This window comes from Erythrolamprus reginae, chromosome 8 (assembly GCF_031021105.1).
Source record: "Erythrolamprus reginae isolate rEryReg1 chromosome 8, rEryReg1.hap1, whole genome shotgun sequence".
Taxonomy (NCBI): Eukaryota; Metazoa; Chordata; class Lepidosauria; order Squamata; family Dipsadidae; genus Erythrolamprus; species Erythrolamprus reginae.
In genome coordinates, this window is record NC_091957.1 from 42,309,121 (window position 1) to 42,323,353 (window position 14,233).

General features: G+C 42.7%; 1 protein-coding gene across 16 annotated transcripts in view; it reads left to right on the forward strand.

The window, feature by feature from the left end:
* Positions 1–3,118: 3,118 nt before the first annotated feature.
* HDX (highly divergent homeobox) overlaps positions 3,119–14,233 on the forward strand; it is a 51,631-nt gene continuing 40,516 nt past the window's right edge. The window contains exons 1-4 of one of the 16 annotated variants that reach the window (XM_070759760.1): positions 3,119–3,250; positions 5,386–5,437; positions 11,632–11,770; positions 13,816–13,962. In XM_070759760.1, coding sequence (XP_070615861.1) covers positions 11,675–11,770; positions 13,816–13,962 — 243 coding nt within the window. In that variant the 5' untranslated portion in view covers positions 3,119–3,250; positions 5,386–5,437; positions 11,632–11,674. Of the gene's footprint in view, positions 3,251–3,351; positions 3,690–5,385; positions 5,438–6,295; positions 6,459–11,631; positions 11,771–13,815; positions 13,963–14,233 lie in introns of those variants that run through there. The other 15 variants (XM_070759757.1, XM_070759765.1, XM_070759756.1 and 12 more) reach the window with 15 other exon arrangements.

Sequence of the window (14,233 nt, forward strand, 5' to 3'; positions counted from 1 at the left end):
AATCCCAGCATTATGTCAGTCCATTGAATAAAATTGTTCACATGTCTTAGAGATGTTTATTATTAACCTCTAGTTAACATATTTGGAATGGTTCCATGGCTCCATTTTACAGTGGCATAATTCACAATGCATATGCATGGCTATCCATGCAAGCATTCAGAGATAAGCAATTACAACTCAGATTTTAACTATTTTCTTGCTTAATAAGTTCTCTCTGGATATTACATTTGCATATATCCCCAATGAGGGAGCATGCACAGTGGAATTCTTTTATTTTAACAAATCCTGAAGAAAGAAACAGCTGCCTTTCTACTTTTGATCTTGCTGGAGAAAAAGTTGACCCCATTTCCTAAAGATTGCATTATTGCACTAGATTATAATTTTAAATGACCTAATTTTGTTAGGCAAAGAACTTGCATGCCTAGTTTAAAGCTACAGAAAATGTTACTGACAAGTCAAAATAATAATTAAATCCTTCACGAATTATCTTAAATATTGCAAGTTGCAATGTACATGGCGGGGAAAATGTTATCAGCAATATACAAATCTCGCCTTCTTGACTCAACTTCAAATTTGTGAGAATTGGGAGAATGCATGGAAAATATTCCGGGATTTAGCTTCATGCATTGAATGAAGTAATTCCTTTTGGTTATGGTGCTGAGTACTTTTTAACTTCTCTTAAACCAAAAGCTATTATATATTTTAAAATATTTTTTTCCAGATGAACTTGCTTTATGGGTCAGAATTGTGGTAATGACCAACAAAAAGAAGCGCTTTTTCAGTTCTGTGCTATTTGTTTTCAAAAATTGGATGCTCTTAAGATTCCTAAGATTTACTTCTGAGTGCACAATTCAGGGAACAATACATCCTGCATTTTCCTTTTTTCTCTTTGATTTTTGGCCAACTTGGTAGTTTGCACACTGAATTTTCTGAGCAACAGAGTACATTTTAGATATTACTGCTTTTTAATTTAATTCACTTAGGTGTGTTTTAGAGGATTTTTGGACTTTATTGCATTCTAAGGCACTTTAAATGCTTTTATGGATACTTCAAAATAGTTGTGCCTAGGCACAATTCCAATTCAATCCACAGAAAAATATACCTGCATAAACACAAAACAATTTCCTTAGCAATACCTAAAATCATATAAAAAAATATTCCATCTCAAACATTTGTAATTGCTGTGTAATTTATTAGAGAAAATTCCTAATACATTTCAACAGTATATACGTCACCTAATTCCATTACTTAGCTCTATTACTCTGCAGAACACCTGAAGGTAGGACAAGCAGCAATGGATGGAATCTATTCAAGAAGCTAAGCAACCTAGAACTAAGGAGAAATTTTATGACAGTGAGAACAAATTAATCTGTGGAACAGCTTTCCTCCAGAAGTTGTGAATACTCCAACACTGAAAGTTTAAAAAATGTTGGATAATCATTCATCTGAAGTGGTGTAGGATTTTCTGCTTGAGTACATTAGAGTAGATTTCTAAGGACTTTCCAACTGTTATTGTTATTCCAGTCCAAACTTTTTGCTGTATATTAGAGCCACGTAAATATATGTAGATTTGATTCCATCTCAAGACAAGAACCTTTTATAAAAGTTGAGATAAAGGTGTTTAAACACTGTATGCTGATTAAGAATGTAATCATCACATTTAACACCCTCATTCAGTTGATATTGATTTGAATTTATTAATTGACCAATTTCAATGGAGCTGACCCACCAGATCTATTGAGAGGACAAATTAAGAGCCCCTGACACAAGGAGGAAAGCTACGGAATAAACTATGACATATAGCAATAAGCTTCTCCAGTCATTCAGGAAAGCAAGGTTGACTCAAGGGTCCAAAATTCTACTATACCAGGGGTAGGCAAAGTTGGCTCTTCTATGACATGTGGACTTCAGCTCCCAGAATTCCTGAGCTAGCATGACTGGCTCAGGAGTTTTGGGAGTTGAAGTCCACAAGTCATAGAAGAGCCAACTTTGCCTACCCCTGTAGAGGGAACTGGACTTTCTTTGTTTTTCTTTGGAGACGTTTTGCTTCTCCTCCAAAGAAGCTTCTTCAGCTCTGGCTGGCTGGTGGGGGAATGGAAAAATGTCTGTAAGGACTCCAATACAGTCAGAGCTGATAAAGTTTCTTGGGAGGAAAAATGAAACCTCTACAAAGAAAATAGAACATAATTTTATTGGCCAAGTGTGATTGGACACACAATGAATTTGTCTTTGGTGCATACGTCTCAGTGTACATAAAAGAAAAGATAACATTGGTCAAGACCAGAAAGTTCAGTTGCCTCTTGAAAAAGAAATAAATAAAGCATCTTTGGGACCCCCTACAGTTTTTAAACCTTGCAGCAATTCACCTTGGAATTGCAAAGGAAGAGATGGGACCTGGAGGGTGTCTCGCTCGTGCAGGTAAAACGTGCATAAGCAAACTCTCGTCTTTTCTATACCGCCCCCCCCCCCAAAAAATAAAACCCCCCTTTAAGTCCTGCACGAGTCCATCTCTTGCACAGGCAACGGAAGAACGAAGGGCGGATGCAATTCAGGAGCGCTCAGGCTTTTTTTCTCTCCCTTTCCTGGTGGTGGAAAGGTTTAGCCGGGAAAGCCCCCCCCCCCCCCCCCCCCCGCTGATCTTAGCAACCGCCCTCTCGCCCCAATCAGTTGTTACCCCTCTCCCCAAGTCGTTGCATGGCAGTTTGGGGCTCTTTTCTTTCTTTGCAAAGAGGGTCCATCGCGGCCCTTCCAACAGGAACCCCCCCCCCCCCTCCCGCCTTGACACTCCCTAAAGACCTCCACCCCGGCGGGGAAGCGAAGGGGCGGGATGCAACACCGCCCCTCCTCCTTTTTGCCCAGGACTCGAAGCCCCTCGCCGCCGTTCCCGGAACGCGCCACCCCTCCCTCCTCTCCCGCGGGCCAGGCTGGGCTAGCCGGCCCGAGCGTCGCCGCCCCCCTCCGCCGCTGTTCCTTCGAAGCGCGCGCTCATCTACACCCCCCCTCCACCGCTGTTCCGGGCAAGCGTCTCTCTCCCCCCCGAGGCTGAGAGGCGGGGGCCGCGACTGTCCCGGCCGGCGCTGATCTCGAGCGGCGATTGGCCGCTGTCTACGCTGACGTCACGATCATGATGAGAATTAATGATCGGAGGCGCTGATTTCATTGTGTGACGCCGGGACCGACCCAGCCGAAACCGGCTGAATTCGGAGCCCTGGGGCCCCCCGTGGCCGCCCCGCCCGCCCCACAGAGCACGGTGGGTCCGGTAGAGGGGGGGTGGGGCTGGCGGGGGAGGGGAGGGGGGAGGGGCAGGAAGGGCGCGCGCGCCGCCCCGGAGGGGGGAGGGGCGGCTGTGAGGGGAGGGGGACGGCCTTCCCGCCAGGCCTGCTGGAGGGAGGGCCTGCCGGAACGGCTCTCCCTCGGTTGACGGCTTGGCGGTTGAGGGGCCGACGGAGAAAGCGGGGTGGCGGTAGCGGGGGGATGTGCGGGAAAAGAAAGAATTGACGAGTTTCGGCGCCTCAGTCCGGAGCTCCCGGAGCAGAACTCGGGACGCGCATGCGTGCCGCTCGCCTCGCTCGATCTGCGGCAAGAGACGCTGGGAGCCGTCGGGCTGGAGCGCTAGATAAGGCTGCGCCTGCGCAGAGGAGCACCCCGTCGCCGGACTGCCCTCGCTTTACGTGCCTTCGTCTTTTTTTGTACGTAAAGTCGATTTGGGCAGGCGGGGGGGGGGGGAGGAAGGCGGCCGGCGAGGTCCAAAATACCTTTTGGTGTCGGTCTGGAGGTTGCTTTTCATGCAAGCACCCAGGGTTTTTAAAAAACATTTTATTTAAGTGGTTTGCAAACGTATCTTATGGAATCTGTTAAAATAAATGAGAGCGGGGGAGAAGCAACGATGTAGCTTTTTGAGTCATCTGCCTGGAGTTCGTCTGCTAAAATAATAACTGAAATAGGCTTTGTCTATTTTTAAAAGTTATTTCTGTCTCTTTATCAGCTTCTCATGCTGTAAAATGCCATAAGAAAAATACAACATTTATTGACTCAATGTGTGAACTCAATCAAAAGGTTTTCCATATATATCACAGTGTTGTACATAGGAAGCCAGATAGCTGATCTCATTCAATCAAACAAGCCATGGATTAGTGCGCTATTTTTCAACCTTGGAGACCCTGAATTCTGTGGATCTCTACTCCCAAATTCCTCAACCAGCAATTTGACTGAGGGAGTTCTGGGAATTGAGAGTACAGACAAATTGCCAGGGTTGAGAAAGGCTGGATTAGAATATTATGTCATGCCACTTAATGTGTGTCAAGAGGTTTCATCTAGGCTGCTGCATTAATGATCTCTCTAGGAATCAAGTGATTCAAAGCACAGATCGGTTACTACGGTTGCAGAAGACTAGTATGGATTAATGTTTGTCACTACAAGAGGTGTTACTTAAAACACCTCTTGTAGTGACAAACATTATTCCATACTAGTCTGCAACTGTAGTAACTGATCAGTGCTTTTAAAATGGGAGCATTGCATGGGTTGTGATATTTCAGAAAACAGTTCTGCTTAGTTTAATTTAATTTAAAGACCAGTTTGCATTTTCCACTAGGGAATGCATGAAATAGGCCCTGTGTAATGTCTGATCTATTTATTTATTTATCTATTATTCATATTTTATTCCTAGTCTGTTCTGTTCTTGTTTCTGTTATTGTTCCTATTCTTATTCCCTATTCCTACTCTATTCTAGTATTCTATTCTATTCAACTTATTTTCAATTTGAAACGAAATCTGTATTATATTGGTCATCTTAACATGACAAAAAAATTAAGTTTTCCTATAGTGCATCTTCAACACATATGTCCAAAGTAGGACATAGCAGAACAAAGGAAGCTAAAAAAATAAAGCATAAAAGTTGGCAGCAGTTAGGCCAACAGGTGTCCATGGGAATAAAATAACATGGTTTTAATGTCATGCCTCAAATGCAAAAGCATGAATGGCATGCGAGCTTTGTGGAATATACCAAGGCAAGGCTATCACATTGAGAGAAGCCTTGATACCAGTCTGTGAACACAGTGGAACAGGCAACTATGCTTTTGGGTAATTAACAGGTTCATTTGCATATGCATGGGACTTTTGTGATTTCATTCATTTAAAAAAAAAACCTGTTTGATTAATGACCAGAAACATGCCAAAGTTCAATATATAGTCCTTCAGTTTGGGGTAAGATATGTTGATGAAGATGAACTATGGGTCCCATATTAATGGCTGTCAATTGGATTGGGATGGGTGGCTGTAGAAATGGAATGGATGAATGAATAAATGGATTATTAAGTAAACAAAAAAAATGATACTGATATTCTGTAGACTTGTACTTTGAATTACAGCATTGCTTAATAATTTCAGGGAGTGAGATGTGGCTTCAGTGCAGTCCCCACCCATGATCTACAATATGGAGGTAATAGTGAGGGGTTGCTTATGTGGTTATATATAAAGTGCTTTGAAGTCATAACACTAACTTATGTAATTTGGGTAGTCTAATTTTAAACTGGCGTCAAGCTGAGATTGGTGAATCCCGGAGCGGGCAGCTGTAAGGGAAAATACATTCCTGTTGGTTGCAATAAATCTCTCGGCCGCATTTGTTTTTAAATTATCAAGCCTGATACCCTTCCTGCCTTCCTGACATGGGAGATAGCAGTTTGCAGGGCCTCTAATCCATGTTTAGAAAATAATATCTGAAGTTGGGGGAGGGGGGAATGTTCCTGCGATGGTTAGATTTCAAATCCATCCTGTATATGTTTGCCTCATCTCTTTTTCATACTGTCCAACATTTATTTAAAATACTGAAAGAAATAATTGGGAATTGTACTATTACTGTGATTGATTGTATGGTCAGCCAGATGGCTTTATCCTCCCCCTTTTACATATAATTCAGTGTGGTGAAAAAACTTTGTGTGTGTGTGTGTGTAGGAGGGAGAGAGGGAGAGAGAGGGAGAAAAGTAGAGAGAGAGGAAGAGAGAAAGAGAAGGGGAGGAAGAAAAAGACAGAGGAAGAACAAGAAAGAAAGGAGAGGAAGAGAGAGAAGAGAGAAAGAGGAAGAAAGAAGAGAGAAAAGAAGAGAGAAAAGGGGAAAGAGAGAGAGGAAGAGAGAGAGAAGAGAGAAAGAGGGAGAGAGAGGGAGGGAGAAAGAAAGAGAGAGAATCACTGGACCAGTCATCCCATTGGCTTTCATGATAAAGCGAAACCTAGAATTCACTATCTCCTACCTTATTGACCATCACTACATCAACCTGGCTCTCCTATTATTGTATTGCAGAATAACAGAGTTGGGAGGGACCTTGGAGGTCTTCTAATCGAACCCCCTTGTCAAGCAGGGGACCCTAGACCATTCCAGACAAATGGCCATCCAGTCTCTTCTTAAAAGCCTCCAGTGATGGAACACCCACAACTTTGTTTCTCTTTGTTTCTCTACTACCAAGGTAGTTTTTGTTACTGTCTTGAATCAATATCTGACACAATAACAGAGTAGATATATGGTAGTAAACTGAAACATTCAGTCAAATCAAAGGTCCTTTTCATTAGGGAAAAAAAGGGCTGGTTTTCTTTCTCTGCTGCACTTCGATCCAACCCTGGGGTGTTGTGAGTTGCAACTAATTGCATGTTGGTTGCAAACAAGCATCTCTTCTGTTTATTTATTTATTTATTTATTTATTTATTTATTTAATTGGATTTGTATGCCGCCCCTCTCTGAGGACTCGGGGCGGCTCACAGCATATATAAAAAACAGAACAATAATATAATCCAATTAGTACTACAATATTAAAAACGATTAAAAAGAGAAGATTAACCTAAAAACTTAACTTATTAACCCAACATTCAGCAATCATACTTAAGGCATTCAGTGGTCAGGGGGAGATCTAAGAGTCCCAAGCCTGGCGGCAAAGATGAGTTTTTAAGCTCTATCGGAAGGCAAGGAGGGAGGGGGCAGTGCGAATCTCTGGGGGGAGTTGATTCCAGAGGGCCGGGGCTCCCACAGAGAAGGCTCTTCCCCTAGGTCCCGCCAACTGACATTGTTTGGTCGATGGGGCCCTAAGGAGGCCAACTCTGTGGGACCTCACCGGTCGCTGGGATTCGTACGGCAGAAGGCGGTCTCTTCACTATTATGAATACAGGGCGTTTTAACTCTCATTGAATTGGGGGCCCCTCCCATTACCATGTGCATTAATTAGAAGACTGAAGGCACTTTTGTTCTGTTACTTTTCATATGCCAGACTTACTCTGTGGTTGCTCAGTTTGATATAATGCTCTTCATTTTTCTGTTCATGCCCTCCGCAAATAAACATGGACAGCAGATTAATATACTTAAGGAGAAAGCATGGTATGGGCAGTATCAATTTCTGTTGACTTTAGGTGGCAGTCTTTCATTAAAAGTTAGCTTATAGAAATTTCTGAGTAGAAACATTGCTCCAGAAACAGTATTTGTTATGTTCTTTGTAACTAACCAGCAAGGAACACAATTTGTATTTTATAAAATACAATATGAGTAGGAATGGTTCTGATAGGCTGCATTGCATTGATTATTTGTGTCTTTGTTCATTCATTCCTTCATTTCTCGCCTTTTATTATTTTCAATAACTCGAAGCAGTGATCTCACCCAACACCTCTTCCTTCCTACGCCTCTTATTTTCCCCACACAACCCTGTGGGTTGGGTTGGGTTGCGTTGAGAGAGTGACTGGTCTAAGGTCATCCAGCTGGCTTTATGCCTAAGGTGGGACTAGAACTCACTGTCTCCTGGTGAGTGGCACTCAGTGGCTTTATCCTGGCTAAGGCAAGACTTGAACTCACCATCTCTTGCTTTCTAACCTGATGCCTTAACCCCTAGTGATGGTGAATCTTTTTTGGCTCGGATGCCGAGAAGATGCATGTGAGATAGCATGCATGCACCTGCCCACACCCACAATGCAACTCCCCCTGTGCATGTGCACAACCCCCACACTGCCCCTCCCACATATGTGCACAACCAGGGGTGGGCAGCAGGCAGGACAGGGTGGAACACAGTTCCACCGACGGAAATGAAGATGCGTGCACAACTCCAGCGGATCGGCAGCTGTCACTTCCTGGATTACTGGTCTCGGCTCGGCTCTCCTTTTCCCCCCTGCTGCTGCATATGCGCTCCTTGCTTTTTTCCTCTTTCCTCCTTCCTGGCCTCGGACGAGCTTCCCGCTCTCCTGCCCGGCTCCCCTCCAGCCTCACGTGGCCACCTCCTGCCTGAGGTGCAAGCAGAAGGCGTGGGTGGAAGCGGCATTGGCAGCATTTATGCGTCTGGCAGCACCCGTTCACCTAGCTACCCAGCCTGAAGCAGTGGGGGGGAGAACCAGGAGGGAGAGCGTGCGAAACACGAAGCAAATTGTCACCCCAGTGAGTGACACTGATAAGGTTGTAAGTCGAGGACTTAACACTTCACTTGAACGATGGTGATCATTCAAGCCACTCCCACCTGGTCACATGGCCGGCAAGCCACTCCTACCCAGGCCCATGACCATTAAGCCACACCCACAAAATAAACCACACCCACAGTGTGGCAGTAAAAAATTTGGCTGCCCATTACTGTGCACAACCCTCTCCCCACTGCCGCCCCACACATGTGCGCAGGCTTCACCAAAACCTGATGGGCCATTTTTCACCGTCCCCAGGGTTCAGGAGGCTTTCCTGAAGCTTGGGGAGGGCCCAAAAGCCTAAAAGAAGCCCAAAAATCAGCTGGCCAGTGCGCACGCATGGACACTGGAGCTGATATAGGGCAAAGCCTCATGGGCTGTCAGATATAACTCCGTGTGCCACATGTTTACCATCACTACACTAGACCAAACTGACTTTCTGAATTATGGCAGTGAACATCTATAGCACTTTATACCTTATTCATTCTGGGGTTTGCTATGTGGTTGTAGGAGTAGAAGGCTCTGTTTATTTTTTTTTTGTTTTGTTTTGCGGCATGAAATCACAAGGGGTTATACGGGTTATATGGTTTTCAATTAAGTCTAACCTTGTGTTTTAGAGAAGCACTCATGTTGATGCGCCAGTACTTCTGTTTTTGGCAATATAATATAGGGGGGGGGGTTTCTCACAGTGGTTCTAGCCAATTTAAGCATTCTCTGGAACTGAGCATATAATTTCCTTCACAATAGAGTCAGAGAAGAACAAATGTGAAATTGAATTTTTTGTAGAACATTATAAGACACACCTTGTGTCACCTTAAAAGATAAAGAATTGTATCATGCCATTATTTTATATGTACCAGATGCTACTTGTGGAGCGATTAATGAATGGAATGACTTGTCTTCAGAAGTTGTGGGTGCTCCAACACTACAGCTTTTTAAGAAGAGACTGGACAACCATTTATCTGAAATAGTATAGGGCAGTGATGGCGAACCTTTCTTTCCTCGGGTGCTGTTGTCAAGCATGTGTGTGTGCCCACACCCATAATTCAATGCCCCCATGGGTCCTGCCCCTCTGCACATATGCACGCAACCCCTCCTTCCTTGCTCTGCCCTGCCCCTAAGGCTTTCCTGGAGCCTGTGGAGGCTGAAAACACCCACCCTTCACCCCTATCAAGGCAGAATATGCCCTCCCAAAGCCTTTGCACAAGCCAAAAATCAGCTGGCCAGCGTGCATGTGTGCACTCAAGCTGAGCTAAGACGGCTCGTGTGCCGGCACATATGGCTCCGCCTGCCATCTGTGGCCCACATGCCCTAGGTCAGGGATAGGCAAAGTTGGCTCTTGTATGACATGTGGACTTCAACTCCCAGAATTCCTGAGCTAGCATGATTGGCTCAGGAATTCTGAAAGTTGAAGTCCACAAGTCAAAGAAGAGCTGACTTTGCCTACCCCTGCCCTAGGTTCACCATCACAAGTATAGGATTTCCTGCCTAAGGAGGGAATTGGACTAGAAGATCTCCAAGATCCCTTCCAAATCTGTTATTCTGTTGTTCTGATATAAAGAGATCAGTTGGTGTAGTTATAAATAATTTAGATGATCCTGTCAACTTCTCTGAAATAGAACAACAAGCAATACACTTTAATGATCTATTATGGGTGCATCTGATGGGATCACATTTATTCTAAAATACAGGTCATCCTTGACTTGGGACTGCAGTTGAGTCCATCATTTCTATTGCTAAGTGAATTTAGCTCCATTTTACAAACTTTACAGACACCGTAGTTAAGTGAACCTCTGCAGTTGTTAAGTTAGTAGCATGGTTGTTTAGTGGATCTGGCTTCCACATTGCTTGTCAGAAGTGGCAAATGGGGATCACATCATACACTGCAAACGTCATAAATGTGAAACCATTGCCAATTTTGGTTAAATGACCATGGGGATGTTGCAAGAGTTTTTAGTGTGAAAAACCTTTTTTTCAGTGCTATTGTAACTTTGAACAGTCACTAAACAAACTGTTGTAGTTCGAGGATTACCTGTGAGTTAATGACAGTAAGGATGGTTGTTATTACTCAGCACAACAACATTGAGTCTCAGTATAATTTGTGGGTTAATGTCTACTTTCTTAAGAGCCGTGGTGGCACAGCGGTTAGAATGTAGTACTGCGGGCTAACTCACTGCTCACTGCCAGCAGTTCGATCTTGACCAGTTCAAGGTTGACTCAGCTTTCTACCCTTACAAAATCAGTAAAATGAGGACCCAGATTGTTGGGGGAAATACGCTGACATTGTAAACTGCTTAGAGAATGTTCTGTCGGGCTCTCTGGTACACTCCTCCCAAAAATTCACAGGTACAAATTTCAGACACACACACGTTTGAAAATTCTCAACAATGTTCTTTATAATGAAAATTCACTTAAACTAAGCCCTCTTTTGGTATAGTAAAGAGCACTGGTCTCCAAACAAACTGGTAATTTGTACAAGTCCCTTATCAGTTCTGTGATATTTAGCTTGCAGCTGTGAGGCAATTTACAGTCCTTCTTCTTTCACAAAGTGAAACACACTTTGCTCTGGTTTAGTTTCAAAGCGGGGGAAAATCAGCACAGAAAAAGGTCAAAGTCAGTAAAGCAGTCATGAAACACAAGGATCAGATAATCCTCCACAATGGCCAAACCCACATGCTGCTATTTATAGCAGCCTCACTAATGACCACAGCCCCACCCAACCACAGGTGGCCTCATTTTCTTTGATAATAATCTCTCAGTTGTTGTTGCCTATGCATTGCTCTCCGCATGCGTGGCTGTATCATTAACTCTTGTTCTGAATCCAAGGAGGAGCTAGATAATTGATCTCCTTCTGAGCTGTCTGCCACACTCTCCTCCCTGTCACTCATGTCTTCTTGGTCAGAGGAGCCTTCATCAGCAGATTCCACCGGGGGGGGGGGGAAACAGGCCTGCAGCATGTGGATGTCTCCCCCTCATCCACAGTCCTTGGGGAAGGAGCTGGGCCAGAGCTAACTGCAACAGAGAAGGGTGTAAATCATTGTGAAGTGCTATATAAGTCTTAAGTGCTAATGCTATAGAACACATTCTAGAAATAACAGCTAGGTAGCAAACTTGAAATGGCTTTAGCCGAAGTGCTTTTAGCATTGATTTGTACCAGTTCTTTGTTCCCCTGACTTCTATCGGAAGTCGTTTTCATTAGTGTTTGCTTCATTTCAGCTATCGACTTTTCAATCAAACTTGATGTCTCTCTGTTTAAAGAATGGAATCCATAGGCACCTTTGAGAACCTGATTGATAATCCCAATATATTGATCCAAGGTTGTCAAAAGAGGAACAACTTTCAGCCAGGATATACTGTAAATCAGCATCTTATTTATTTAACTTATTAGATTTGTCAATACATATTGTTTTTTATCACTGTTGTGAGCCGCCCCGAGTCTGCGGAGAGGGGCGGCATACAAATCTAATAAATAATAATAATAATAATAATAATAATAATAATAATAATAATAATGCCGCCCCTCTCCGGAGACTCGGAGCACACAAAGGAGCAGAATACAGGAGATACAACTGATTAAGCAGTGTCCATTTTCTTGGACTACACTATGCAAAGACTACACTATGCAATATTCACTACTATGGTGCAGCCCAGGTCCTTTGGATATCCAATAGAATCAAAGCACAGTAGAATCTCTGCTCACGAACGCTTCTGACCACCACCAAACTGGACTCTGACCAAAAAAATCCATATTTTGTGGGGGTTTTGCGTCCGATTTCCATTTCCACGTCATTTTTCTTTTGTAAGCACCACATTTCCAAAATTAGATTTAGGTCATGACCAAATCAGTTTGCGACCAAAATTATGCAACAAATTATGACCAGATGTACATCTTAGCCAAAATCACTAACAATGTTAAGAAAAATATGCTTGAAAGAATCTGTTGGACATAACATAACATATATTTGGATATAACATCATGTACATTTGTTGGATATAACATACCATACATTATAACATATACATTATAACATATCCAATAAAATCAAAATACAGTAGAATATTGCAAAATTTCCATTCCCACCATGTTCTGGGGTCAGACAGAGGTGGTATTTGCTGGTTCTCTGAACTACTCAAAATTTCTGCTACAGGTTCTCCAGAACCTGCTGGATTTCACCCCTGTGTGTGTGTGTGTGTGTGTATTACTGTGTCAGCTTATTTCCCCCAAACAATCTGGGTCCTCATTTTAGCGACCTCAGAAGGATGGAAGTCTGAGTCAACCTTAAGCCAGTGAGAGTCAAATTGCAGAATTAGCCTGCAATACTACATTCAACCTCCTGCAATGTGACAAGTCACATTTTGTCATGGATAAACTCACCACTTTAAACCATGATGATAACCTCATTATAGATTACTGGACAAATCCTATCTGGCTCATTTCATGCTGTAATGTCTCATTTCCAGCTAAAGTGTTAAGTAGCGTTTACAAACTGCAGTAACTAGTACATACAGTTTTTGACTTACGGTCACGACTGAGCCCCAAATTTTTGTTGCTAAGCAAAATGTTGCCCCGTTTTATAGCTTTTCATGCCACCCTTGTTAAGTGAATTACTGCAGTTGTTAAGCTAGTAAATAAATCACACCTCCCCATCGACTTTGCTTGTCAGATTGTTACAAAAGGTCCACACAACCCCTGGCACACTGCCACCGTCATAGCTGTGAGTCAGTTGCCAAGTATCTGAATTTTGATCATGTGACCATGGAGGTTGTGTGTGAGAAAGTCACAAGTTGCTTTTTCCAGTGCCGTCGTAACTTCGAACGGTCACTAAGTGAGCTGTTGCAAGGCAAGAGCTACTTGTAAGAGCTTTGAGCTTAGTGATAGCAGACAATAGCAGTCCTTTCTGCAACTTTCCAGATATCGGAGAGTAGAAATCCCATTAGTCTCAACTAAGCATTCATCAGGGGCAATAGAAGAGGCTCAGGTCAGGAAAAACTGCATTAGGTTTCACAATTGCGTCTCTGGGATCAATAGAGAACCAAGACCTCTCTGTCTACAACTTCACCCAGGATCCTTTTTCTTGTTTATTTGCTTGTTTTTCTGTGAGTGTTAGAAGCCCGTTTTTCTCTTGTAAACAAACCTTTTAATCATTTTAATAGTATCGGAGTTCTATTTGTGTTGAACTACACTTAATTCCTGAATGTAAATAGTTACTGCTTCATTTTGTTTTTGAGTGTTTGTAAACTATATTTAAAAATATTCACAGGGGAACCGGAATAAATTAGACTCAGTCTGCTGTAGTTTTCTATTTCTTTAGATAAATGGGAGCCTGTGCTATTTTTTTTTAAAATGCCCTGTAAGTATTAAATTATTTCTTTTTTCAGAGTATCTTCTTTTATTTTTAGATGAATCTGCGTTCTGTATTTACTGCAGAACAACAGAGGATATTGCAGCGTTACTATGAACATGGAATGACAAATCAGAGTAAAAATTGCTTTCAGCTCATATTACAGTGTGCACAAGAAACTAAGCTGGACTTCAGTGTAGTCAGGGTAAGTACTGAGGTTTCCATGCTCAAATTTACATAACAGTCTTAACAGACACAGGTGTTTGCTTACCTTATCTACAGGGCATGGAGCTGTGAAAAAAAACACCAGTAGCTTTATGCTTCAATAGAGCGTGTGTTTGGAAATTTCTGCTGAAAACCTGAGTTCTACTTTATTTATTAAATTTATTAAACTTATATGCCACCCATCTCACTGTTGCAGATTACAAAAGGATAAAAAGGTAAATATATATATATAATACAAAATGATTAAATTT